Below are 25,642 nucleotides of genomic sequence, written 5' to 3' on the forward strand. Positions count from 1 at the left end.
ATTTTCCATCTACTATCTTATTCTATTTAGCTCTTGCCAGTAGGCACTTTATCTTCTTATGTACATTTTTTTTGGCCTCCATCTCATCAGACTTAGGCTATCATTCATTAATTTCCTCAATTATCTCATCCAACTCGTTTGCATTTCCACCCTTCTACATAGGAGTTGTAGCTTACCTGGCGAGGTCAATTGAACAGGGGAGGTCAAATCAGCGTTAGCTTCCATCGTATACATTGCTCTCATCTTCAGGGATGAGATGATGTTGCTATGTATGTGCTCGAAACGTTGGAAGATAACGCCGATATAATCTGGCTGGTACACCTGTTCGAATCTTTCTACATGCTAAATTGAAACAACAATCTTTCGTAATCATTAAACAGGATGGAATAAATAGCGAGGAGGCTTTTGTAATATTAGTAATTTAAATTACATCCCCATTAAAAACTGAGCATCCTCCATGGCGAAGTGGTAGCGTCGTCGCCTTGTAATCAAGGGATCCCGGGTTCCATGCCTGGCCCAGTCCCGATTAGCCTTACTGTGCATAAAGTGGACTTAAAACACAATCAATAAATCATTAAGAATTAATTTTAAAATGTTATAATGAATTTCGGGTGAAAGATTCAATATACTAACCTTCATTATTAATTCAATACCTAGAGAATTATAAAAAATTGGGGGGAGGTTGTATTTATATACACGAACACTCGGGAGCCAATATAAGTTTACAACCTGCAAATCGGGTTTTCTCTACCGATTCAATATCTCCAATGTTGTTTGTGCTGCACCTGATTCAAAATCGGTCATACTTTATTTCGGAAATTATTTTTGGGAGAATAAAGACAGTCGATAGGAGAGCTTGACTGCCGTTCGATTCCCGGAGGAGAGGGTGAGGAAAGTGGGCTCTCCCACTGCATGGGGTGCATCTACGTACAAGGGACTCTACTATATAACTACGTGGGAGCATAGAGACGATTTGCATCGCCTCTATAAATAACCGAGACTATGAATATGTAAAGAGCCACCACCACCCACCCACCAACATGCCTTCAAAACACATTGCATAATGCAGGTGGGTGGCTTTACCAATATATTTCAAATACAAGTAGCTAATTATAGTAACAAAACATATTTTTATACATAATTGGATTTTTCAAAATTACAATAAAATAACAAAGCAACCCATTTTGTTGTAATTCTATAAAGAATAAGTTAACATAGGCCAGAATCGGTGAACTTCCCGTTCGGACAAATGTCGCAGTTGAAGTAGTGGTCTAAACAGGTAAAAACTGCTTACTGGCACGTAATCTGACTTAAATTTGGCATAAAGCAGTCTATTTTTTTAGTTTGAAAGACCTTGTGACATTTGTCGAGCCGGGATGAAGTTCTTCATAACTAATGAGATAAAGAAAAAGGAAAATTTAATTCGTAACACTACTAACGGACTTATTACGCCATTCGCATGATGTAATTAATAAATACAATAATTCTAATTACATGATTATTAAAAAGCAAACATTTCTTTGTAAATAATAATGTAAAATGCCTGTTTTTGACCAATCCCTCCCCTGTTGTAGGTTTGTTATCCATGAAATATCAATCTGGAAATTTTGTTTCACAGGTATCTGTCATAGAGTAATCCTTATGCTGTAAATATAATTTTTTTTAGCTCCCCATCGGAGACATCTGGGCTCAAAATTTTGAAAAAGAGAATCAAGAAACGATCAAAGAGCTATAACAGTAATTCAGTCGAAATACTCTGATATTACATAACTTCCCTAAAAAAAAGGTCCTAAACTTTGAATTTTGGTCAAAATCAATATGTTGAAGAAATACACGAAACATACAATGTAGCTTGAAATGAACTGAGAACAATGTTTCTTTACCCAAGCTAGATGAGTTATCATAATTACCGCAACTGTCTACAAAGGCTAAAAATGCCGCAAATCATAAGTCAAACATGGCTGCAGTTTTTAAACGAAATCAAGTTTAGGAAAATACTACCGTTGCATTGGGGTTACAACAACAAAAATATATATAAATAGAAAAAGTTGACCATTTTGTTAATTATTATCTGTTTGGAAAACATGGTATTAAATAACCATATTTTGCTTTAGACCTAATATTAATTAAAATATGCAAGTTTGATTAAATTAGTGCATATATTGCGTATCAGTGAAAGTTTTATAAAAATAGATCAAATACATTCACAGTGTTGGTTTTATGCAAGGATAATGTTGGAAAATTTTCCGCTTGAAATCATTCACACTGAGAATCGAACCTGGGTTTACTACGTGGCAGTCCGATGTCATATTTTCTCTGCTTTTCTCATATATCAGTTTTTACTCAGTCCCACATTTTTTCACATTCACATTCAGAACATAAACATCCATGTCTTACTCGGGATTCGAACCCGGGACCCCTGCTGTCGAAGCGCGCTGCGCTAACTACCTCGCCCCGGAGGTCAATAATTGACTACTGGGACGTCTTATTCGTTGAAGAGAAGAAGCTTTCACAATTATGTATGTTACAAGCCACATATTGTTGCTGCAGAACTCTATATTATCGTCTGGAATTTTGACACGAAATGGTAAGATCAGCTTTCGGCAGTGAAGACCTGAACAGCAAAACCTAGGACATATCTGAGGAAAGAAATGACAAGGGTTTTACGACCTGTCAATCACTAACTGCCCGTGTACCGGAGGAGGCGTGTTCTTGAGGAGCCTCGCGAAGCGGGCCTGGACAAAACATCTGGTGGTGTAAACGCTGTGCGCGCTCTATCGGCAAAAGGAAGGCGAATTCGGAAAAGGCCGTTCCATGATATACAGTCTTAAGAAAGATTACCAAATTAAACTGTCAAATAGATTTGATGTTTTGCAGGATTTAAATGATGATGAAAATATAAATGAGACAGACGTAAATAAGAATTGGGAGCACATACGTAATGCAATAGAATCAGCAGCTAAAGAAAGTATAGGATACCATAAACCAAGAAAAAGTAAGCCATGGTTTGATAATGAATGTCATAATCTAATAGACATGAGAGATCAGGCTAGACTTAGGTGGTTAAATAACTCTGATGATACAAATCTAAGCAATTATAATAGAATAAAGCGAGAAGTTAACCGCACGTTTAGAAGTAAAAAAAGCAAAATTAACAAAATTGAAACAAACAGCAAAAATAAAAATATCAGAGATTTATATAAAGGTGTAAATGAATTTAGAAAGGGGTGGCAACCTAAAGTAAACTTGATAAAAGATAAAGACGGTGATTTTCTAGCTGACCAAAGCAATATTCTAAATAGATGGAAGAACTACTTTAAATGACCATTTAAATGTCCATGTAGGAGATCAATCAGAAGTAAATGAGGTCCACACAGCAGAACCTTTAGTTCCAGAACCTAACTTCACTGAAGTTAAAGATGCTATTAAAAGGCTAAAGAATAACAAAGCACCTGGCATTGATTTAATACCAGCTGAGTTAATTAAATATGGTGGAAATTCATTAATATGTCAAATTCATAAATTAATTTGTTTAATATGGAATAAAGAAGAAATCCCTCAACAGTGGAAAGAATCCATAATTGTTCCTGTGTTTAAAAAAGGTGATAAAATGAACTGCAATAATTACCGTGGAATTTCTCTACTCTCAACAACATACAAAATATTGTCTAACATTCTTTTAACAAGACTAACGCCATTCGCTAATGAAATTATAGGTGATTATCAATGTGGATTTAAACGTAACAGATCAAATTTTTCACATCAGACAGACACTTGAGAAAAAGTGGGAATATAATCAAAATGTCCATCAGCTATTCATTGATTTCAAAAAAGCATATGATTCGGTCAAAAGAGATAAATTATATAATATATTAGTAGAGTTTGGAATACCTAAGAAGCTTGTTAGTATGATAAAAATATGCACCAGTGAAACAGAAAGTAAAATTCGTGTGGGTATTAATATGTCTGAAAAATTTACAATTCATGATGGGTTAAAGCAAGGAGATACATTATCTCCATTGCTCTTTAATTTTGCCTTAGAATATGCTGTTAGGAAGGTAAAAGAAACTAAAGAAGGATTAAAATTAAATGGTATGACTCAGTTGTTAGCATATGCAGATTAAGTAGACTTACTGGGGGATGATGTGAATACAATTAAGAATAATGCTAAAATATTTTTCGAAACTGCTCAAGAAATAATAGGTTTGGAAGTTAACAAAGAGAAAACTAAATATATGCTTACAGGCCGAAACCAAGTGTTAGGTAATAATCAAAATCTAATTATTGATAACAACTCGTTTGAACCCATTTCCAAATTCAAATACTTAGGAGTAATATTAACAAATGAAAAATATATTAAACAGGAAATAAAAAGTAGGCTTAATTCAGGAAATGCATGTTACTTCTCTCTTCATAAACTTTTGTCTTCTCGTTTAATATCTAAGAAACTAAAAGTTAAAATATACAAAACAGTAATTTTGCCTGTAGTATGATATGGGTGTGAAACTTGGTTCCTTACATTGAAAGAGGAACATAAATTGAGAGTATTTGAAAATAAGATCCTTAGGAAAATATTTGTACCTAAGAGGGATGAGGAGACAGGTGAGTGGAGAAGGCTACATAATTTAGAACTACATAATTTGTATTCATGTCCAGATATTATTAGAATAATTAAATCAAGAAGACTTAGGTGGGCAGGCCATGTGGCACGAATGGGAGAGGAAAGAGGAGTTTACAGGATTCTTGTTGGGAAACCTGATGGTAAGAGACCTGTAGGAATGCCAAGACGAAGATGGAGGGACAACGTTGAGATGGACCTAAAGGAAATCTGTATGGATGGAAAAGAGTATATACAGGGTGTTTCTAAAGGTCGTTTACAACGCTTGGGAGGTGATTCCTCACACGAAAACAAGCAAAAAGTCTAAGTTCCATTTTTACGACTGAGGCTTCGTTTCCGAGATAGGAGCCTCGCAAAAGGTGACAAAGTGAACGTCACACCTGACTTGGACGAATACTATAACAGATAGAGAGGCGGTTCCAAGGGAATCATAAAGGAATCGTATGTGCTCAGTCCGGAAGTCACTATGAAAAGTTCACTGCACGCATGCGCAATGGAGTCCTCAAAGGAATTGGGGATTTCCAGCAAGAACAATACATGGAAAGGGTATGTAACGCAGCAAGAAGGACCGTGACAATGAGAAATGCGTTAAAGACAACACATCCCGACCTCAAACATGAAAACATGAGCACCGAACACAAAATCCGAAAAGTTGAGCACGGTTGCATACCCCAGTTACACGCGAGGAATGAACGAATCATGTCATGTGGCATACGAGAGACACATTACTCCACCAGGAGGAGGGAAAGAAAAACACATTATCAGGTGATTGCGACAACGTGTATTTTTACACGCGACAATTACGTAATATCCCCCCACACACACAACAAACAACAAATGCTACAATATCTTACGCACAGACAGTCCGTGTCACTGTACACCAACTGAAGATGTCACTTTCACCACACAAAGGGGGTGGGGAGCAATACCAAGAGTGTTCTCACTGAGATTTGCCGAGGGCAATAATCACAGACGGTTTTCAAAATGTCTGCCATTCACTTCTACGCAGAGATGACAGCGACATTTCAAGGATTGTCGAGTACGAGCAAACAAGCCAGATGTATCTGCTACCGTCGCGGCGGCGACGTTGATGCGACAACGAGGTCCTCAGCTGATGTGACAGGTGTGTCGTATACGAGGGTTTTCATTTCTCCCCAGAAGAAAAAATCGAGAGGGTTGAGATCTGGCGACCTCGGTGGCCAAGGCACAGGTTCATCCCTACCAATGAACCTATTGCGAAACACGTCATGCAGGAAATGTCGTACATTACAATCGATATGAGCTGGTGCACCATCGTGTTGGTACCACATTTCTTGCCGCAGTGCCAAAGGTACGGTCTCCAACAGTTCAGGCAGAACGTCACTAAGAAATGCATGATACGTGCGACCATTCAGGCGAACAGGGAGAATGTATGGTCCAATTAAATGATCATGTACTATCCCGCACAACACATTCACTGAAAACCTGTGCTGGTGATGGGCCACAAAAAGTGCATGTGGGTTGTCAAAGTCCCATACATGACTGTTTCTACTATTGAAGACATCAATCCTGGTGAAAATGGCTTCATCTGTCCACAATACGTTTGCCCCGAAGTGAGGGTTTGTGTCCAGATGATGCAACAACCATTGGCAAAACTCCATACGAGGGCGAAAGTCACGAGGTAACAGTTCTTGTACTTTCTGCAGTTGAAAAGGGTGCATTCCTTCCTCTGACAACACTCGCCAAACATTCACATGAGACGTGTTTCGTGCCCGAGCGAGCACGCGCGTACTAGTTCCAGGATGTTGTGCGACCGCTGTTAACACATCTTCTGCAAACTGATGTGTGCGTACACTTCGGGGTCTTCCAACTTCTTGCCGCGGTGGTAACACTGACCCTGTTTCACGCAGTCGATTGTCCACTACCTGAAAGAAGGTGTGAGACGGTAAAGGTCTATGTGGAAAGCGTTCTCCATAAAGACGCCTTGCCTCGCGGCTATTACCACGTGCCTCCCCATACATGAGATGCATGTCTGCTAGCTGCTGGGTCGTATACGCAGCCATCTGTGTAATAGGGAGCTGGAACTGCAAAGTATTGTTTTTGTTTAACACTGGCACACTGCACAAATTGGCCGTATCACCGTACGAACACCACAGACCAATTGTTGCGATACTTGATTTGTCCACTCCACCACGTCAACTTCTTTCAATACAACATACTAGTACTCTTCAATGCGTATGACAACCTAGAGCGAACTGCTGATCATATCCCAGCACCTGCAACACGACTGGAACGACTGCCGGAGAGAACCAACCCTTCGAGCTCCTCTCGCGGGAACAGCAGTCATGAAGGTCAAACGTAGACTACGAGAGCCAGACTTGCCAGTGCAGCGCTTCCAAAACTGGTCTCTTTTACGTCACAATGATCGCGTGCGAACACTTTTGGTATTGCTCCCCACCCCCTTTGTGTGGTGAAAATGACATCTTCAGTTGGTGTACAGTGACACGCACTGTCTGTGCATAAGACATTGTAGCATTTGTTGTTTGTTGTGTGTGTGTGTCGGGGGGGGGGGGGATATTACGTAGTTGTCGCGTGTAAAAATACACATTGTCGCAATCACCTGATAATGTGTTTTTCTTTCCCTCCTCCTGGTGGAGTAATGTGTCTCTCGTATGCCACATGACATGATTCGTTCATTCCTCGCGTGTAACTGGGGTATGCAACCGTGCTCAACTTTTCGGATTTTGTGTTCGGTGCTCATGTTTTGATGTTTGAGGTCGGGATGTGTTGTCTTTAACGCATTTCTCATTGTCACGGTCCTTCTTGCTGCGTTACATACCCTTTCCATGTATTGTTCTTGCTGGAAATCCCCAATTCCTTTGAGGACTCCATTGCGCATGCGTGCAGTGAACTTTTCATAGTGACTTCCGGACTGAGCACATACAATTCCTTTATGATTCCCTTGGAACCGCCTCTCTATCTGTTATAGTATTCGTCCCAGTTAGGTGTGGCGATCACTTTGTCACCTTTTGCGAGGCTCCTATCTCGGAAACGAAGCCTCAGTCGTAAAAATGGAACTTAGACTTTTTGCTTGTTTTCGTGTGAGGAATCACCTCCCAAGCGTTGTAAACGACCTTTAGAAACACCCTGTAGATCTTGCTCAAGATAGGGACAGATGGAAGGCCTGTGTTGCTGCTGCCATGAACCTTCGAGTTTAAGAAGGCTAGAGAGTTAGTTAGTTAGTTACCTTGCATAAGCTACTTTTCAAATGATAATGTCGCTGGCAAATAATAGAGGGCGAATATTTTTAACTCCAAGCTTCACACTTACTTCTCCAATAAATTAATGCACTCTAAGAGACTTCCAAGTACAAGGTTTGCCATTTTGCCCATTTTTTTTTCTTTTCGAAATAACCCAACCCCGAGTGGATTTTTGTTGGTTATTTTTTTTTTCAGATTAAACCTGGGCAAAACTGGGTTTTATTGTGTTTTTTCATGTTATGTTTATAAATATATATATTTTAAAAATGAAATATATTTTTCCCTGATAGTAATATATTGGAACATTCAATTTGTTATGTTTTAGTTCACTGAATTAAAATCTATTTAATATTTTCTGTTAACATAGTTAAGAATTGACAATCAAGGTCTCACACCTTGAAATTATTAAACTAAAAACATACATAACCCGTGCCGCAATAAACTATTGAGGGTCCAGGCTACCTACCGACTGCCGGCCACACTCCCACCTGTTCCTACTCCGAGGTGGGAGATCATACAACCAATTACGGGCTAATGTGTGGTCAGCACGACGTACCCCCAGTTGTCATTGTAGGTTTTCGTGACCAGGTTACGCTACTCATTCATAGCTCCCCAATTTAAACATGATGGTGAGTGTTCGCCAGTCTCATACACAGGCTGAAGTCTCAGGAGAAAAGCTGTTACGTTTCCCCAATGAGACTCAATCCTGCACGCATCCCATAGCCGGAGCCCAAAGCATAACCACACAGCCACAGTGCGGGACAAATGATTAAATTATCTAAAATGTTATGTTCTGAAATATTTGACCAACAGTTGGATTCTACTCTTGCTGTATGGCGTAACAGTTAATAGATCTGTGTTCAGTTCCCAGGGCTGCGCATTGCAATACTATACTAATACTTGATAACTGTGATGGTTTAGTCACCCTCTGTTGCAGAGTGGTTAGCACAGCATGCTGCTGTACCAGTGGTCCTGGGTTCGAATCCTGATTCAGACGTGGATATTTGTGTTTGTCCCAATTACAATACAGAGAAAATACAGAAAATTGAGAAAATAGATAGAAAAGGGGGATATTACTGCTTAGCGATATTACTTTTATTACGTAAAAAAAAGTAGACAGGCTGGCTGACTGCCATGCAGAAGACCCAGGTTCGACCCGGGCCAACCCTGCGAAGTACTCCTATAAAACTTAAGAGAATCATGAAACATTTGGAACAATACCATATTTTGTTCTCTTTCAGCACAACTTGACTTCTTCAAGAACCATTCATCATGGCACAGTTCGTTCCTGGTACAGCAGCTGAACCTACATCGGAAGTGGAATTAACAATTTCTTGCAGGTAATAGTCTTGAGAATAAGATTCTAGCTGCTAAAGATTAGTTGGCTGGTGGGGAAAAAAAGACAAAAAAAACTGATAAATGAAATGTACTGTAACTTCATAGCAGTTATTCCCAACCTCCCCGTCCACCCAGATGGAAAGTTCTTGATAAACCCTGCATTATAGGACTAAAGAAAACACACAAGGGTATGTGGATTCTTTTGTATTCTCCCAAGTGTTCTCTTTTCTTGGCCCATGAGTTTGGGGAGTGCCAGTGATAGCATGGTTCACCTAACAGAAAGATTCTTGCTTACCAGTCAATAATGGTGGAGATTGACTTTTCTTGTGATGAACTACAGAAATTTCTTTGACAACTATACATAATAGGTGAACATATTGACAGAGCCATTACAATAAGGCATATTAACTACTATCTTTGTTCTTCTTGGGCATTATCCACTAACCTGATAATCCATATGTTATGAAGAAGTATGCCAAGAATATTGCACCAATGTAAGTAGCCTACGCTATAATTGCTGTACACACATATAAAAAAATTTATGTTGAGTATTATAACCTTCTGCCCATAAATCTGTTCTGATACACTCGCCTAACTTAGTACCCCGACAGTTTGTTTCTTTATACAGCATGTTTGCAGAAGATACAATTGAACCTGCAAGTATATCAATATACACTGTAAAACACATCTTATTACTAAATTAGTTGTCCGTACTACTGAATGACTCAATCTGATTGGTTGGGATGGTCAGGGCCTCAGAGAAGACAGACTATGCCGAGTCTTGAGGTATCGACACTGGGAGATAAGACATGCTGAAACAATACTCCACAGAACAACATGGGTATATATGTCTCGAAGATTGTGAGTGTGATAGAATGAATTTCCTTTATTTTATGTTAGTGCCCTTTAAGTAATTATATTTGCCATTACTTAATGATTTATTCCATTAGTTTCTTGACTTTCCCTTTGTTTGACCTACTCACTATTCAGTCAGCCATTGAAAATTCATAGTAAATGGAATACATCACTACAAATTAAATTATGCATAGGCATGCACACAAAGAGGCAAATGCCCTCCCCTAATCATGGACATGAGCAGATTTTTTCCACGGAGGGACAAGCAAGGTATTTTACCATAGGGCATATTACCTCAATACTAGTGTTGCCCCTCAAAAAATCTCTAGAATTTGAAATTATCGCATTCCTGCATTCCCATTATAATAATTATTGTAAATTATTATTACTGAAATCCAATCATACACGTGAAAATGTACTTTTAGGTTGACATTCGTTTTCTAAGGGGGAGATGTGGCCATCCTTGCCCCCTTCCAGATTCACATGCCCCTACATTATATTTTAACCTCGAAATTTAGGATAGTGTAATCTTATCGCCGTTATTATACGATATTACACTCTTAAAAAAAATGAAGTAATGAAGTATTTTCAAGCCGATGAAAGTTCAGAGAAACTACGGAGAGTGGGTGCAGTGGAGCAACCACAGGGGGCAGGGGCATTGCACCCAAACCTTGGACGGAAATCAATTTTAGGGGGGCAAACACGGAAGGAAAGGAAAGCAAGTAGCAGGACAAAAGGATACTAAGATGGAATTAGTTTTCACGTCTGTCTTGCATTATTTCGGGGTGCACAGAGCTGCAGTTGCCCCCTCGATTTCAATTTTTATACAAATACAAATATATTTTGTAAATTTTTCATGCTTGCAATATCTGCTTTTCTTGTAGTCTTGTCTATTACAGAGCTGTAGCTAGGGTCGGCAGGAGTTGGTCCTGGAAACTGAAGATCTAAATGAAAAAAAAAATCAAGACAGAATGCCATGGTGCTCCATGAAAATTTTTGCGCCACATTAAATCAATATTGTTTTCATTTTGCAAAAATTTGGATCTGAAAATTATCTTGTCTGTAATGCATTGTAAATTACGAGAGAGAGAAGTACTGCTGCTAAATGGTTTTCTTTTAAATGCATGAACAATTGTTTGGAGCAAAAGGAGCATGCACATTTGAGAGACAATTTATATGATTTATGTAGGTTTGTTATGGGGCAGATGAATTAATTATTCATGTATGTATTGAGGGGAAAAAATCGAACGAATCCCAAATATGACTTTTGTTCTTTTTTATTTATGAATTAGATAGCATATATATGTGTGTGTTGGGGGTGTATATATGCACACACCCATCGATGCAATAAATCTTAAACAGGGATAAAATTAGGTTTTACTTTCCCAGCTGAACTTTCATCAAGGCTCTTGTCAGCCCCCCCTAATCAGAGGGTCTGCACACACCTATGAAATTATGTATTATTCTTGAAGAAAATTCTTAATATTTGATTGATTGTTACATGAGAGAAGACAAGTCCAATTTGTTATTTGATCACCTCATTAATTCTTGAATAAATCTGAAATGAACTTCAAGCCTTTAGATATAGAATAATGGACTCTGTTATCAGTTCATTTTCATCTGTGCTCAGATTTACTTGGTGGATCCTGTTTCTATCTTCATGATAGAGATGCAGTTGAATATAGACCATGTATTACTCTGTACATTGAGCCTTTAATGAAGTCAAGTTGTAACATAGAAAACTGACAAACATCAGATATCAGGCTTTTAACATTTGTCAGTTTGGAATACAGTCGGTATTTTATTTTTGGTTTGATTTTTGCAGATCCTCTTTTTTGTTATATCTCACATCATTTGATTCATCTATATTTCAGAAATGTGCTGGATATGGATGTATTCTCAAAATCAGACCCTTTTTGTGTGGTCTATTCAAGATCTTTTGAAGAAGCAGCCTGGCAGGAGATTTGCCGGACAGAGGTCATATACAACAATCTTAATCCCAACTTCGTAACAAAGGTTCATATGTTTTATCGCTTTGAGGAGAAGCAGAACTTGAAATTCGAAGTGTATGATGAAGACAAGAAAACGGCATCCCTCAAAGACCAAGATTTTCTGGGTTACTGCCAGTGCACATTGGGCCAAGTAGTTGCGAACGGGAAACTTGAGATGCCGTTGTTAGGAATGCCTTCACACGCAGGGACGCTCACCTTGTCTGTTGAAGAGCTGGCAGCTGTGAAAGATGAAGTTGTCCTTCAGTTCTCGGGGAAGAATTTAAGCAAAAAGGGTTTCCTCGGCACAAATGCATTTTTGGAGCTCTCTAGAGTAAACGAAAGAGGTGAATATGTGGTTGTTCATAGGACAGAAATCATGAAGTCGAACTTCAACCCTGTGTGGAGACCCTTTACGATTCCCGTGCGAACACTGTGTGGTGGTGACGATGAGCGTAGCATCAAAGTTGTGTGTTTGCATTATGGTTTTACAGGGAATTTTAAACCCATTGGTGAATTTTATGTTACCCTGAGACAACTAAAAGAAGGACCTGGGGCCAACAATGTGTTCAGTTGTGTGAATCCCAAAAAAAAACAAGTAAGTTGATGTTGATAGTTCTCCAGTTTTTTAAACATGATTTACTGAAACCTTGTGGTTTGATCGGACTTGAGAGTTATTATTTGTTTAATTTTGCTTTGAAGCATTTGTATATAAAAAGAAATTGAATGTTAGCATATTCTTGAAACTGACTAAGATATTGGGTGGGATGGGGGGAGGGACAAAAAAAGGCAGTGGCAGGTGTTCTGGAAAATTACTTTTGAGATAACATACTAAGAAAATGGGAAGAGGAAACAGAACGAGGGAGAATTTTAAGAAATATGAACAATAGATTAAGCAAGGTGGAGTGATTTAAATCAAGATTTATATAGGTAATTTTTTTAAAAAATACTGATGTTAATCACTTTAAGGAAATAATTTATAGAATAATATACATAAGAATTTTGTATATATCAGAATCACTTTTGGTGAAAGTACATTAATCTCATAATCATTTATTGGTGTTTATTAGGCTCTAAGATAGGAAATATAATATGTAATATGTAAACATACTTAAATTTCTCTTGATCAAAATTCAATCATTTTTATAGGCAAAAATAGCAAACGTTTTGTGTAGAATAATACAAGGTTCATTCAAGGTTGACCGAGACATTTATTTCTGCAGAGGAAATAGGTAACAGAAGAAACACCAAGCTATGTCAGTTTTTCAAAGTATTCTCCGTGTGCGCCGAGGCACCGTTGCCATCGTTCTGGCAGCTCCCGAATTCCTTTGGCGTAGAAAGAACTTGGTTGTTGTTGTAGCCACTGGAGGACATCGCTCCGCAGTGCTTCGTCTGTCGTGAATTTCTTCCCTCCCAGATGGTCTTTAAGGGATGCAAACAAATGATAATCTCTGGGGGCTAAATCTGGACTGTTGGGGGGATGGGGCAGAACTTCCCAGCGCATGTCGGCCAGAGTTATTGTTGTCACATTGGCCGTGTGAGGGTGGGCATTGTCATGGAGAAGAATGACATTTCCAGACAACATCCCAGATCTTTTCTTGCGAATGGACTCTCGTACAGCACCACTCAACAATGTGGAGTAATTCTGGGCATTAATCGTGCTCCCTTTGTCCAGAAAATCCACATGGATAACGCCCTTCATGTCCCAGAAGACAGTTGCCATGATCTTTCCAGCGGACGGCTGCGTTTTGCTTTTCTTGGGGGGCGGGGAACCTTTATGCCGCCACTCCATGCTGCGTCTTTTGGTCTCTGGGGTTGAATTGTGCAACCATGTTTCATCACACATGATGATGGATTGCAACAATTCATCACCTTCTGCTCGAAACCGATTCAGAAGCTGTTCACAGACCGTCCTGCGTGTCCACTTCTGATCGAATGTCAGCTGGCGGGGAACCCACCTTGCACAGATTTTGCGGAAGCGTAAGTGGTCGTGAATGATTGTCTCAACACTCCCGACACTGATATTCACCTCGGCAGCAATATCCCGCACTGTTACTCGCCGGTTCTCAAGAATCATTTGCTCAACACGTGCGATATTCACTGGTGTGACTGCAGTCGGGTGAATGTGTCCATGCGCTTCATATGTCACCAGCTCCCGTCCTTCGCGAAACTGCTCACACCATTCGTACACTTTTGTCCACGACATCGTTTGTTCACCATACTGTGCTTGCAATCGTCTAAAAATCTCAGCTGGTTTCACTTTTTCCTTCACGAGAAATTTGATTACACACCGCTGCTCCACAGCCACAGACACACTGCTTGCCGCCATGTTCCCTGCAACTGCTGCACATGCGCGAAATACGTCATGCCGGGCGCTAGTTACTCGTGAAGGAATACATTACGTCACCCGCACGTTTCATCATGATCCGGCTATTCATCGATTTTTCACGTACGAAAATCCCGGTCAACCTTGAACGACCCTTGTATACAAAATACTAATCATGTTAAACCGTAAATAGTGTCATTATCACTAAACTGTAAATAAACATGGCAGTTGATATTTTGCAAACTATCATTAAAAAATATTATCAAAATTCAGCTACAAAGACTATAAAAAATACTTTAAGTTACATCCAGAATGTTCTATTTTCAATGGAAGAAAAGTTACTGAAATTATTATACACTCTGTAAAGAAAAAATAGCGACACTTGCTCGGATATAGTTTTCACAAGATTATGAAGTGAATTAAAACAATAAGAAAAGCAGGATTTGTCCACCAGCCGTATTTTTGAAGGAGCGTTCTCGAATGCATTAGAAAACTGTAGAACGAGAAGGGGTGCTGAAGCGTTGCAAGGGAGCGGATAGGAGGGACTGAGAGAGGCAGGAGGCATCGTCGGTCATGTTCGTTCGATGGAAAACCTCTCGTCATGTGATGCCTCTCTCACTCCCTCCTATCATCGCAGAAGAAACTGGAGGTGGTTTTGCGAAAACAATGACATTTATCCAACACACCCAATTCTTTTCTAGTTTCATTTATTTTTTTGTTTCGGTGCAAGAGGCTCCCTCTGGTGCTACTCTGTTGCTTTTGAGGTGCATTGTGCAGGCGGGAAGTTCGCATCGCACGAAGCACTCATCGGCCTCCATGCAACAGAGTAGCACCAGAGGGAGCCTCTTGCATTGAAACAAAAAAATAAATGAAAATAGAAAAGAACTGGGGGTGTTGGTTAATGAAACTTGTGAAAACCATATCCGAGCAAGTGTCGCAATTTTGCTTTACAGTTTACAGAGTGTAGTTTCATCATCACACTCAACAGACATTTCCATAGTAGGTTCATATATACAGTATCAGAAACAGAAAAATGTGTATTTAAATATATTTTTTTTTTATTTACTTTATTTAAACTGTTCAAATATTAACATATAATTTTTTATTTACTTTAATCAAACTGTTAAAATATTAACATGTAATTTTTTATGTACTTTAATCAAACTGTTCAAATATTTTACAGGTCCCTTTACCAGATAAAGCCTTTCTATATATCCAACATATATTAAGCCCCAATCCCTCCACTCACTCACTCACCGACATAAATGTTCTCCATGAAGGAAACCCTGGAGCCAAAAAAATGCTCGATTACAACCCCCATAAAATTGTCCAAAAAGGCTGAGAAAATTTAAAAATCACTCATTTAGCCCTCTTTTAAGGGTGAAAATGCCCTTTTCATACGTCCCTAGCAACCTCAGTTTCCAGGGGCTAGAAAACTAATTTTTTTTTCCTCAAGGCTTTAAAAACTTCGCATAAACTAATTAAATTTGAAAATGACATACCTTCTTTAAATATTTTTTGAATGCCTAACAAAATTGCAGAAGAGTCAATTTCGATATCTAAAATAACAATAAATCTCTTCCAGACGCTTCGATTTTTGTGAATGGCACTGATTAATGTACGTGCAGATGTTGCAATGCCAGATGTCAAAAGTGCACAGTCAGATTTGACTGGGGCGACACATGGTGTCCAAAAAAATTACAAAAATTAAGATATATATTGACACAGTCCAAATTAATTGTTATCATTAACAAAACATTATTACCACGATGTTCATGAATTTTAGTGCTAATTTTGTATGTTTTAGTGCTTAGTTCAGAGTTTTTGGTGCCTTCAGATATTTTTCTTATCGTAGAGATCATCAGTGATGCAGATGATTCAATTCAAAGTTAGATTGATTGATTGATATACTTTATTTTACTTCGCTTCTTGTGTTACTTTTGTCTAATTTGCGAAGATGGGATGAGTGATGATATGATGGAATTGATGAATGGACACTCACAAACATCCATACCCAGGCTGGGATACGAACCCAGGACACCTGATCAGTTTTTATTGTACTTACGTGAATCAGACAAAAGTGACATCTACGTAAGAAGATTCAGTCCATAGGTTACATGAACAGCTATATAAATACAACTTCGTATTCAAAATACGTAAATAGTTACATGATGGCTGTTTTAATGTTTTAGAGATGTAATACTGTCATGGTTGCAATGTTTGCTGTTGACCATGTAAACGGATCTTGCTAGGAATGTTATTTCCACCCCGCATAGTACTGTAAATGAGTTATATCTGATTTTAGTATTTCAAAATATAAGCTTCAGTATTAGTTACAGAGCCAAGGTATTTATTTGCAGGGAATGACAAAAACAATTATCTTTCAATTATTTTTAAAAATTTAAAAATGAGAAAGGAAGTAAGTATTGTTTTTCCAGTTTGGTGTTGCTGTTGGATTAGTTTATATGAAATATCTAACTAACTATTTAAAAATGGACAATATTTACCCAGTTTATTATGAAAATAGACAAAAAATATGTTGACAATATTAGGGCACATACACACCCAAAGTTACTTTCTAAACTTTTCAAATAAACTCACTTATACAATTGTTTCCCTTCCTCCAATAGAAGATGCAGGTAAAAAGGTAAAGTTCTCCCCTATGCCATGCACCATGCCACGAAGGCACGATCGAAGGTGGGGGTGATGTGATCAGCGCCATGCCCCTGGCCACCTTTACCTCCCCCCCCCCAGAGTTTCCTCCAGGTACCAACTTTATACGATGCTGGGTGGGTGCAGGAGCTGCTTGAACAGGTGGAAAAAATACCGGTTCTCCCCCTGCCAGGGATCGAACCTGGGTATCTCGCATGGTAGTCAGACACCCTAACTACTGATCTACCATGGCATACAAGATGTAGACATTTTCAAAATCATTAAGATCCTTAAGAACCCCATCTCTTAACATGAGAGAGTGCACACAGCTTTACCCAAGTTCACATATGCGAGGGTACAAAATGTGGCCTGGCCAAGTTCAAAGTGGGAAAAAATCTTTTTAAATAATAAAAAAATGATCGTCATGTTTTAGAGTATAGCATGATGTGCCAAATACATTTTTTTCATGAATTTTGGTGGTGACATGGTTCGAGATATTCAAGGTCAAAAGTCAAGGTCACATGATAATTTTTTTCTTTTTATCCAAAGGTAGGCTTGGTAAATATCATTGGAAAGTTTCTTCCATTCCCTGCACAATAAACTTTATTTCAGCTTCCTAGGCCAAATAGGAGCAGAGTTACTGCACATTTAATATAGCTAAACGAGCTCAGAAAGGCCAATTTCTGCGAACTTTGACCTTGAATAATTTGACAATTACAAGACAAACGAGACTCAAAATTTTCATAGTTACTAAGTTCCATACGGTTGGGAGCTGTGTTGATTTTGCATGGAATGACTCGTTAACTATCTACAGAAATGTGAAATAGACAAATGTTATGTAATAAACTCTTACAACAGTTAGATTAAAATTTTGAAGAACATTACAATAATGTTGTAGTTGCAGATAAAAAACACACACGAATTATGATTTTGTATAACTTATTTCAGAAAAATCCAGCATATAAACAATCAGGTGATGTGCAATTGAATCATTTTGAACTGCGAAAAGTTTATTCCTTTGTGGATTACATAATGGGAGGAATGGATATGAATTGTACCATAGCCATAGATTTTACTGGTAAGTAAAATTACTTACGATATTTGAATAATAACAATAATAATTGTTCTATTATAAGGTAAGTATTGTAGAGTTACGGTAAGGTTGGTATTTTATGTATTAACCACACATGTTGAAGTAAGTGAGTATGGTAGCCTTAGTGATATATTTTGTGTCTTTATGATAAGTTTTGATCACAGGAAAGCAAATATGAAGTTATTATGATATAAGTGAAGCAAAACTTTTTTTTAACATACACACATAATCTAACAATAATCAGCATGTTTTTGTTCCTATGTTTTTCCTATCATGCACACATTGTTCTCTGTGATAATTGGTGAAAACTACAATTTTCTATAGAAACTGCATTGGTCTAGATGGGAGACCAAGGTATGATTACTTGGAAGTGCCAGGGTTTGTAGTTCACATCTGAAGTGCTGCCCACTAATTCTTCAATCCCCCTGGCACTGTACAAAAAGAACATTGTTACAGTGTCAACCAAATTCTGTTACTATATAATTATGTTATGCATGTATAAATTAAATCAGATATTGTATGCTTTGCATGGGCAAAGTTTGAAAGTTAGAACACGAAACTGGATTAAAATAATGCCTTAGTGTGGCACAGACTACTTTTCAATTACGTACAGGAAATTTAGTAACTATTATGTTATTTCTGCATCTGCCATATATTATTTTTTTCCTTCCACAATTTAATATATGAAATTAAGTGAACATGAGCCCCAATAAATTCAATAACAATGCCTCTAATGCAGTTTCTGTCAATCTATACCCATAAAGTGCGTTACCTCAAGAATTTTAAAGTGTTGGTGATTCTATATTTCATTTTGCAATACATTTCTTGATTACATAAGTTACAAATTCCAATTTTTTTGTTTTTGTAGTTCTATTAACACTTATTTGTCGTCTTACTAAAGCTAGCATTTGTAGAGTATTTTCTTTTACCAAACATTTCCTCTTGTACAGGTATCTTGGTCTTGTATAACATTGTTGACTTTATAATAACCATGAGGAACAGCAGTTTGCAGTTGGAAAAATATTTATGGTAATGTACCCATGGAGTAGAAATCTGTAGTGTAGTCTCACTTAGAATAGCACTGTAGAAAAGGTGGATGGATATCGGGCATTTTTGTCCATATTTCATCTGTTATATTGTACATGTGGAAGCGTCACAAGTTGCTCTGGGGTGAAGTAGAAATTGAAATCTGAGGACGTCTCTAAAGTGTATACAGGAGCTTTAGACAGTGATGTGTAGATGTATTGTACACTCTGGTTATTTCTTAGAATTGCTTTGTAGTAGCTCTTATGAATAATTTGCTGTTGATAGCTTATTATGTGTGTTGGTCAATGTTTTCCTGTGCCATATGGTGCCCGTGTGTAAGTTGGGTGAGAGGAAAAAGCTTGTCAATAAAGCAAAACATGCTGAAGGTTGATCATTTTGATGTTGTGATGTGTAGGATAAAGGTTGAGCAGCACATTTCAGGATCAGTTCAGGACTGGATCTTGTTCGACTTCCTGTTAACATAACAGTCTGGGTATTTTCAACCAGAAAGTGATGATGATAATTGTAACCAAATAAATTAATACTTGAGAACATTAACCTCCTCACATATAAAATTTGGATATGCAATTGTCTTTGTCTCCAGTTACTTGCAGCACATCAGCTGTCTATAAATTAATCATTAAATAACATTAAATAGTGTATATAATCTGTATTAAACCTGAAAATATGTGTGGTAATTCAAACTTGCCTCCTAGATGTTTCCACTCTAGAATCTGTAAAGCTTAACGCCCACTGTTACACGGAGAAATGTGTTTACAGAATGCAACCGCCACATTTCTCAGTGGGCGATGACCTTTAAGATAACCTGCAGACTTCTAGCACAGAAATTTCATGCTTCTGTTCCACACGTTTCCCTGTAGTGGGCATTACACCATTTGATTTCAATAGAAGCAGACAACAGAAGTTCTAACTCACGTGAAATTTCGTATTTCCATGTTGCACAATTTAACGGAGATCTCCTCTCCAGATGCCGTACCCTTAGTGAATGAAGACAGTGTGTCTTCAAAATTAATCAGAAATATCCATTAAATTGTGCAACGCGGAAATATGAAATTTCACGTGAGTAATTCTTAAATCGTGTTTACCACATCCATCATGAACAGAAATTCTGTTGTTGCATTTCCCCACGTCTTAGTGAACCTTAAGCTTTATTCAACTAATCTGTGTCACTGCCAAGTCCAGACACAGTAAGAAAAAAATACCCTGTACACTAAGAGATCTGCATGGGCGGTTATGACTCACACCATAATCCTGGATCTGCCCAATCGCTGTGGCAGTTCTCGGGACCCAGGTCTCCATGTGGCACACAGCTAGGATAAAATTGGGCTAGCGTCATCGCACTACGGTTGCGCTGGGCGGGATCCACGTGCATTCGCATTGCGGGCAGACTGTACGCTACACAGCCATGGGTATTCTTGGCACAGCGCTAAGGCAATCATTTGATGATAACTAAGGAGACGGTTCAGAATTCCCAATGAAACCTACATAATAGATTCAGGGTTAGAAACCATGTGTTTTACATGATTATTTCAAACTTTGTTCCAGTACAAAATAAATTACAAGCATAAGTAGCAGGATACACAAAGGACCCAGAAGAATCACAGTTTTCAAGGTTGCCAAAATGGCGTAGTGGTTAAGGCAGGTGCTTACGGTAGTGAGGGTCTTACGTTCGATCCCCACTTGAGGCAACTTTATTTTCAAAACTTTTTTTTAATATCTCGTTGCATTTCTATATTTAATTAGAACATATTGGTAAATTGAATAAAATACCTAAAATATAACTGATTTACCATTCTTATGAATTCGAGTCTTATGTGAGTCTTAGCAATAGCTTAAAAAGATTGTGTGGTTGTAAGATGAATGTTTAATTACGAATTTACCGACATGCATGGTAGAGTGGCTAGCACAGCGTACTACGATGCTAGGGATTCCAGGTTTTTATTCCGTCCTGGGCATAGGTGTTACTTGTGAGTGTCGCTTCATCAGTTACCATATCATCATTCATACTCATCGTCGCAATTAGCCAAAAGTGGCTAAATTAAAAATCAAAATAAATTGCGTATTTATGAAAGAAGAAAAGAATTATGTTTGTTGGCATAATGGCATAGTGGTTAAGGCAGGTGCTTACGGTAGTGAGGGTCTTACGTTCGATCCCCACTTGAGGCAACTTTATTTTCAAAACTTTTTTTTAATGTCTCGTTGCATTTCTATAGTTTCTTTGAAGTATTTATTACAAAATGTAAAAGGGGAATATTTTGTTTTGTAGGTTTGAAGGTTGTCAGTAATTCGATCAATATGAAGTAGCCTGGATGTTGAGCTGTCTTGTTTAAAATCACAAGAGAAAAGAGACTCTGAATTGGTCTCTCATAAACAGAAACTTAGAGTTGAAATTTCACTTGGTTTAGGACCACGCTAAAACCCTGGTAAAGACTTGTCCAGTTAAATTTGAATCCTACCATAACAACTTAAATCTTAAATGAGTCGAGCGATACTACGATCCAACTTCTAGGAAATGCATTTTCTGATATGGAAAAGTGCTTTCAAATGGGCACCCCAAACTATTTAGTACAAGGTAAGAATGCTTCCTATGCCCTTCATGTAATTGTAACACCACTGACGTATCCAATTTTATCTGACCTAGATTTGTGGTTAACTATTAAACCATGGCTACCAGTACTGGACTGTGTTCCCTGTTGTTTGAAATTAATAAACCTATCAAACGGGAAGTCACTCGACACTCGTTCACATTTAACGTTTTCGGGATTTCTCCTGAGCAGCCTTTTCATGCAGTGACATTGATAATTCAAATAATGTATTATCAGTTTTAACAATATTTGCCTTTAACAGTGATCCTGTATTGCCTGTCCGCCCCTGCTTCCTACGGCCATGCTCGCAGTGCAGTAGACAGCGACGGTCATCGGTTGCCAGCCCGCTGTTGAACCACGCTGAGTACTGATGGATACCAGAAAGCTTTCTCTTCAGATGGGCGAGTCGGGTTGGTTCCCGACAACAGCTGCGCAGGGCAGAGTGGGTGGGTATTTCTTACCATTAGGCCGGGCGGGTCGTGGGTGGGCAATGGATAACATTTGCAGACCTCTACTGTACACCCTGTTGACACATGATGGAGATGTGTAGACAAACATATTCATATCTGTTCATCACGTGAGCAATATCCAACCCTGAAATGTGGGGCTGAACTTTAACTCTGGACATTTACATCTTTATTACAGGCTGTCATGGTGCCAGTTAGATTGTGATTGGGCACCTGTACATATTTGGGAGCTGTATAGAATCTTGGCACACTGATCCATTCAATATCAAAATCAAGCAGTGAAATGTGGCTTTGTTAAAATATTCCTGATTACACAAATATTGTGTAATTCACAGACACCGTATAAAGTTGAAATAAAATATTTATATTGGGACAGACTTTTAATGTTTTGGTGGCCTCAATTTATATGAAATTCATAAATGTCAAATGCTGTTATCAAAGCCTGATCTGATTATTTGCAGCTTCTAATGGGAACCCCCAATTGCCAAACTCTCTGCACTATGTTAGTGACAGGCCAAATCCATACGAACAGGCATTAGCTGCTGTGGGTGAGATAATCCAGGATTATGATAGTGACAAGTTGTTCCCATTGCTTGGGTTTGGTGCCCGTCTACCACCAGATGGGCGTGTGTCCCATGAGTTCTTCGTCAACATGCATCCATCAAATCCCTACTGCGAAGGAATTCCAGGTATTGCTAGGTCAAAGTTAAATTAATTAATAATTAAAAAGTCAATTGTTGTGCATGCACACAATGTAGATGTAAAGTGCATAGAAACTTGATATGTGCAAGAGTGAAGCAAGGTAAATTTTGGTCATATTTTACATAACCTTTTCTACATCTTTATGTTAATTGCAAGAATGGCGATGAATGGCCAAGATACCCACATCAATACCCTCCCACCCTCCAACTGAGCTGGGAGTGAAGTAAATAGATGACAATGTTCCTTCTATTATGAACACATATTCCACATGGAGTATGTGCTTCTGTTTATGTAATTCCTCAAACTAGTGTTGTACAGGGTCCGGCGGAATGAATAGCCTGATTTGAGTCACGTAGTACGGCGTCGCTGTTGCGCCTGCGCAACGACGTGTGTGCGTGCTGCATTGAGGAAGGACTGCCATTTGTAAGTATGGCTTTGTGGAGTTCGGAATATCGAGCATTCGCCGTTGAGCCGTATTTAAAAAATAACGAGTCTCCAATCACCGTGCAGCGGCTCTTTCGTCGCCATTTCCAGGTGGGCCGACATCAGAACGTCCCGGATCATAGGACGATTGTACGGTGGACGCAACAATTCAGGACTAATGCATCATGTGCAAAAAAGAAAAGCCCGGGGCAACCAAAGACACAACGGACTCAGGAGCGAGTGGAGGAGGCCGTCAAGCACTGATCCAAAGTCCTCGGCGTTCTGCTGCCAGACATGCCTCGGCGCTAGGAATGTCACATCGTTCCCTGCGGCGCATCATCCATGAAGACCTCCACTTCCACCCCTACAAAATGCAGGTCGCACAGAAACTAACCGAACAAGATAAACATGCCCGACGAACCTTTGCGTTGCGTTGCTTGGAACTTTTAGCAGCCGAGCCACAGATGCGAAACAACATACTGATGTCGAATGAGGCTCATTTTGATCTGCACGGTGGTGTCAATAAACAGAATTACAGATACTGGGCGCTATTTAATCCTCGTTGGCTGCATGAGCAACCTCTGCACAGTGAACGTGTGAGGGTGTGGCATCGTTTGGCATCATCGGTCCATATTTTTTTGAGGATCTTCATGGACGTGCGGTAACGGTTAATAGTGATCGCTATGTCCAAATGTTACATGACTTTCTCCTTCCAAGGGTGATCAGAGACATATGGTTCCAACAGGACGGGGCAACAGCCCACACGGCCCGCCGGTCCATGACTGTCTTGCGGCATCATTTTCCTCGTCGATTGATTTCCCGATTTGGGGACATTCATTGGCCATCACGGTCGCCCGATTTGACTGCCCCTGACTTCTTCTTGTGGGGCTACCTGAAAAGTCAAGTGTACGCTCCACGTCCTCATACCGTGGCTGAACTGAAGGCAAGGATACGTACAGCTGTGGAGGAGATCCCATTGGACATGCTGGAGAGGGTGATGCGAGCTTTCGTTCGCCGCCTGGAAGAATGCGCTGAACGTCATGGCGACCATCTGTCGGGCGTTATCTTCAAAACCAAGTAAAATGGCATATATGGTATGTAATGGCATCTATTATTCTTTGTTTTTAATGTGTGTTTCAATAAATGATTCGATTTGTTTCGACGTTCTATCCTTTTTATATCCTACTATTCATTCTGCCGGACCCTGTACAAATACAGTTCTTGAAACCATGTACTATGTCATGAGTTACCTGTTGCCGATGACTGTGTGCAGGTGTATATTTGAGCGTGTACACATTTAGCCAATTTTGTATTTTAAATCACTTTTCTGCCACTTTTGTGTAACTGCAGTGGTGAAGAATGCTGTTTTCATGATATGAAAACGATAAAATGATAGTCACAGAGAAACACTCATGTACAGGCCAGAACTTGAAACTCGAATCTTTCGTGGCGAGATCGAGATTGATATGCCAGGCTACCAAAGTAGCATGTGTTTAGGCAAGGCTGAAGAAGTATTTTAACAGCCAAACAGTCTTGCGGCAGAATTCACACTTGGAATTTTCTCTTAATTTGTTGATTTTTCTCTTTTTCTACAGGTGTTCTGGCTGCATATAGAGAATGCATTAGACAAGTACAGTTATATGGGCCAACCAATTTTAGCCCTGTGATCCGTCATGTCGCTAAGTTTGCTGCAGCTCACACGGATGGTTCGCACTACTTCATCTTACTCATCCTGACTGATGGGGTTATTACTGACATGCCGCTTACGAAAGAGGTAAGTAGTCATAACATAGTCTAAGCATTCCTCATGAATTGATGAACTGATATTTGCAACCCCTAAGATAACTCTTGCAGCATAAAAAAAATACTTGCAAGCTTTTACAGGATTTCACTGTACACCATGAATAAACTTTCAAAGCATATAAAGATTATTTGTGTAAATAACTTTTCGTAGTAACATTTTGATCATGAAGCCTCATTTCAATATTTTCAGACCTTGAAAAGAGCTATCTGTTAACATACAACGAGGGACACACCATATTGATTTACATCTTTTCTACAGACAGGACACTTAGATTTTGGTAGATAGGTGCACCATCTCGATATAAATCTCCTAGAATTGAATGCACTTGCACCACCAATGTGATAGCCTTTCCAGGTTTTTCTGGAAACTAGGGATGTGCCGAAGCCGATTACAGATGTATAAAAATCGGCAGAAATTGACATATCGGCATCGGCAAAAATCCGATATTTAAACCGGTACAGATTATACTAGAGGTTTACCTTCTAATAAGTTTTTGTAATAAAAT

General features: G+C 38.9%; 2 protein-coding genes across 4 annotated transcripts in view; one reads left to right on the forward strand and one right to left on the reverse strand.

The window, feature by feature from the left end:
- LOC145991552 (anaphase-promoting complex subunit 13) overlaps nucleotides 1-25,642 on the reverse strand; it is a 128,097-nt gene that overhangs the window by 26,814 nt on the left and 75,641 nt on the right. The window lies entirely within an intron of this gene.
- The window catches only part of LOC145991135 (copine-8-like), a 56,646-nt gene that overhangs the window by 17,726 nt on the left and 13,278 nt on the right, over nucleotides 1-25,642 (forward strand). For 2 of the 3 annotated variants that reach the window (XM_083126913.1, XM_083126912.1), the window contains exons 2-6: nucleotides 9,099-9,197; nucleotides 11,925-12,636; nucleotides 17,965-18,094; nucleotides 22,670-22,897; nucleotides 24,929-25,107. In XM_083126913.1, coding sequence (XP_082983039.1) covers nucleotides 9,130-9,197; nucleotides 11,925-12,636; nucleotides 17,965-18,094; nucleotides 22,670-22,897; nucleotides 24,929-25,107 — 1,317 coding nt within the window. In that variant the 5' untranslated portion in view covers nucleotides 9,099-9,129. The remainder of the gene's footprint in view (nucleotides 1-9,098; nucleotides 9,198-11,924; nucleotides 12,637-17,964; nucleotides 18,095-22,669; nucleotides 22,898-24,928; nucleotides 25,108-25,642) is intronic. The other variant, XM_083126914.1, reaches the window with a different exon arrangement.

The sequence above is a fragment of the Lepisma saccharinum genome, chromosome 8, assembly GCF_977018435.1.
Source record: "Lepisma saccharinum chromosome 8, izLepSacc3.1, whole genome shotgun sequence".
Classification (NCBI taxonomy): Eukaryota; Metazoa; Arthropoda; class Insecta; order Zygentoma; family Lepismatidae; genus Lepisma; species Lepisma saccharinum.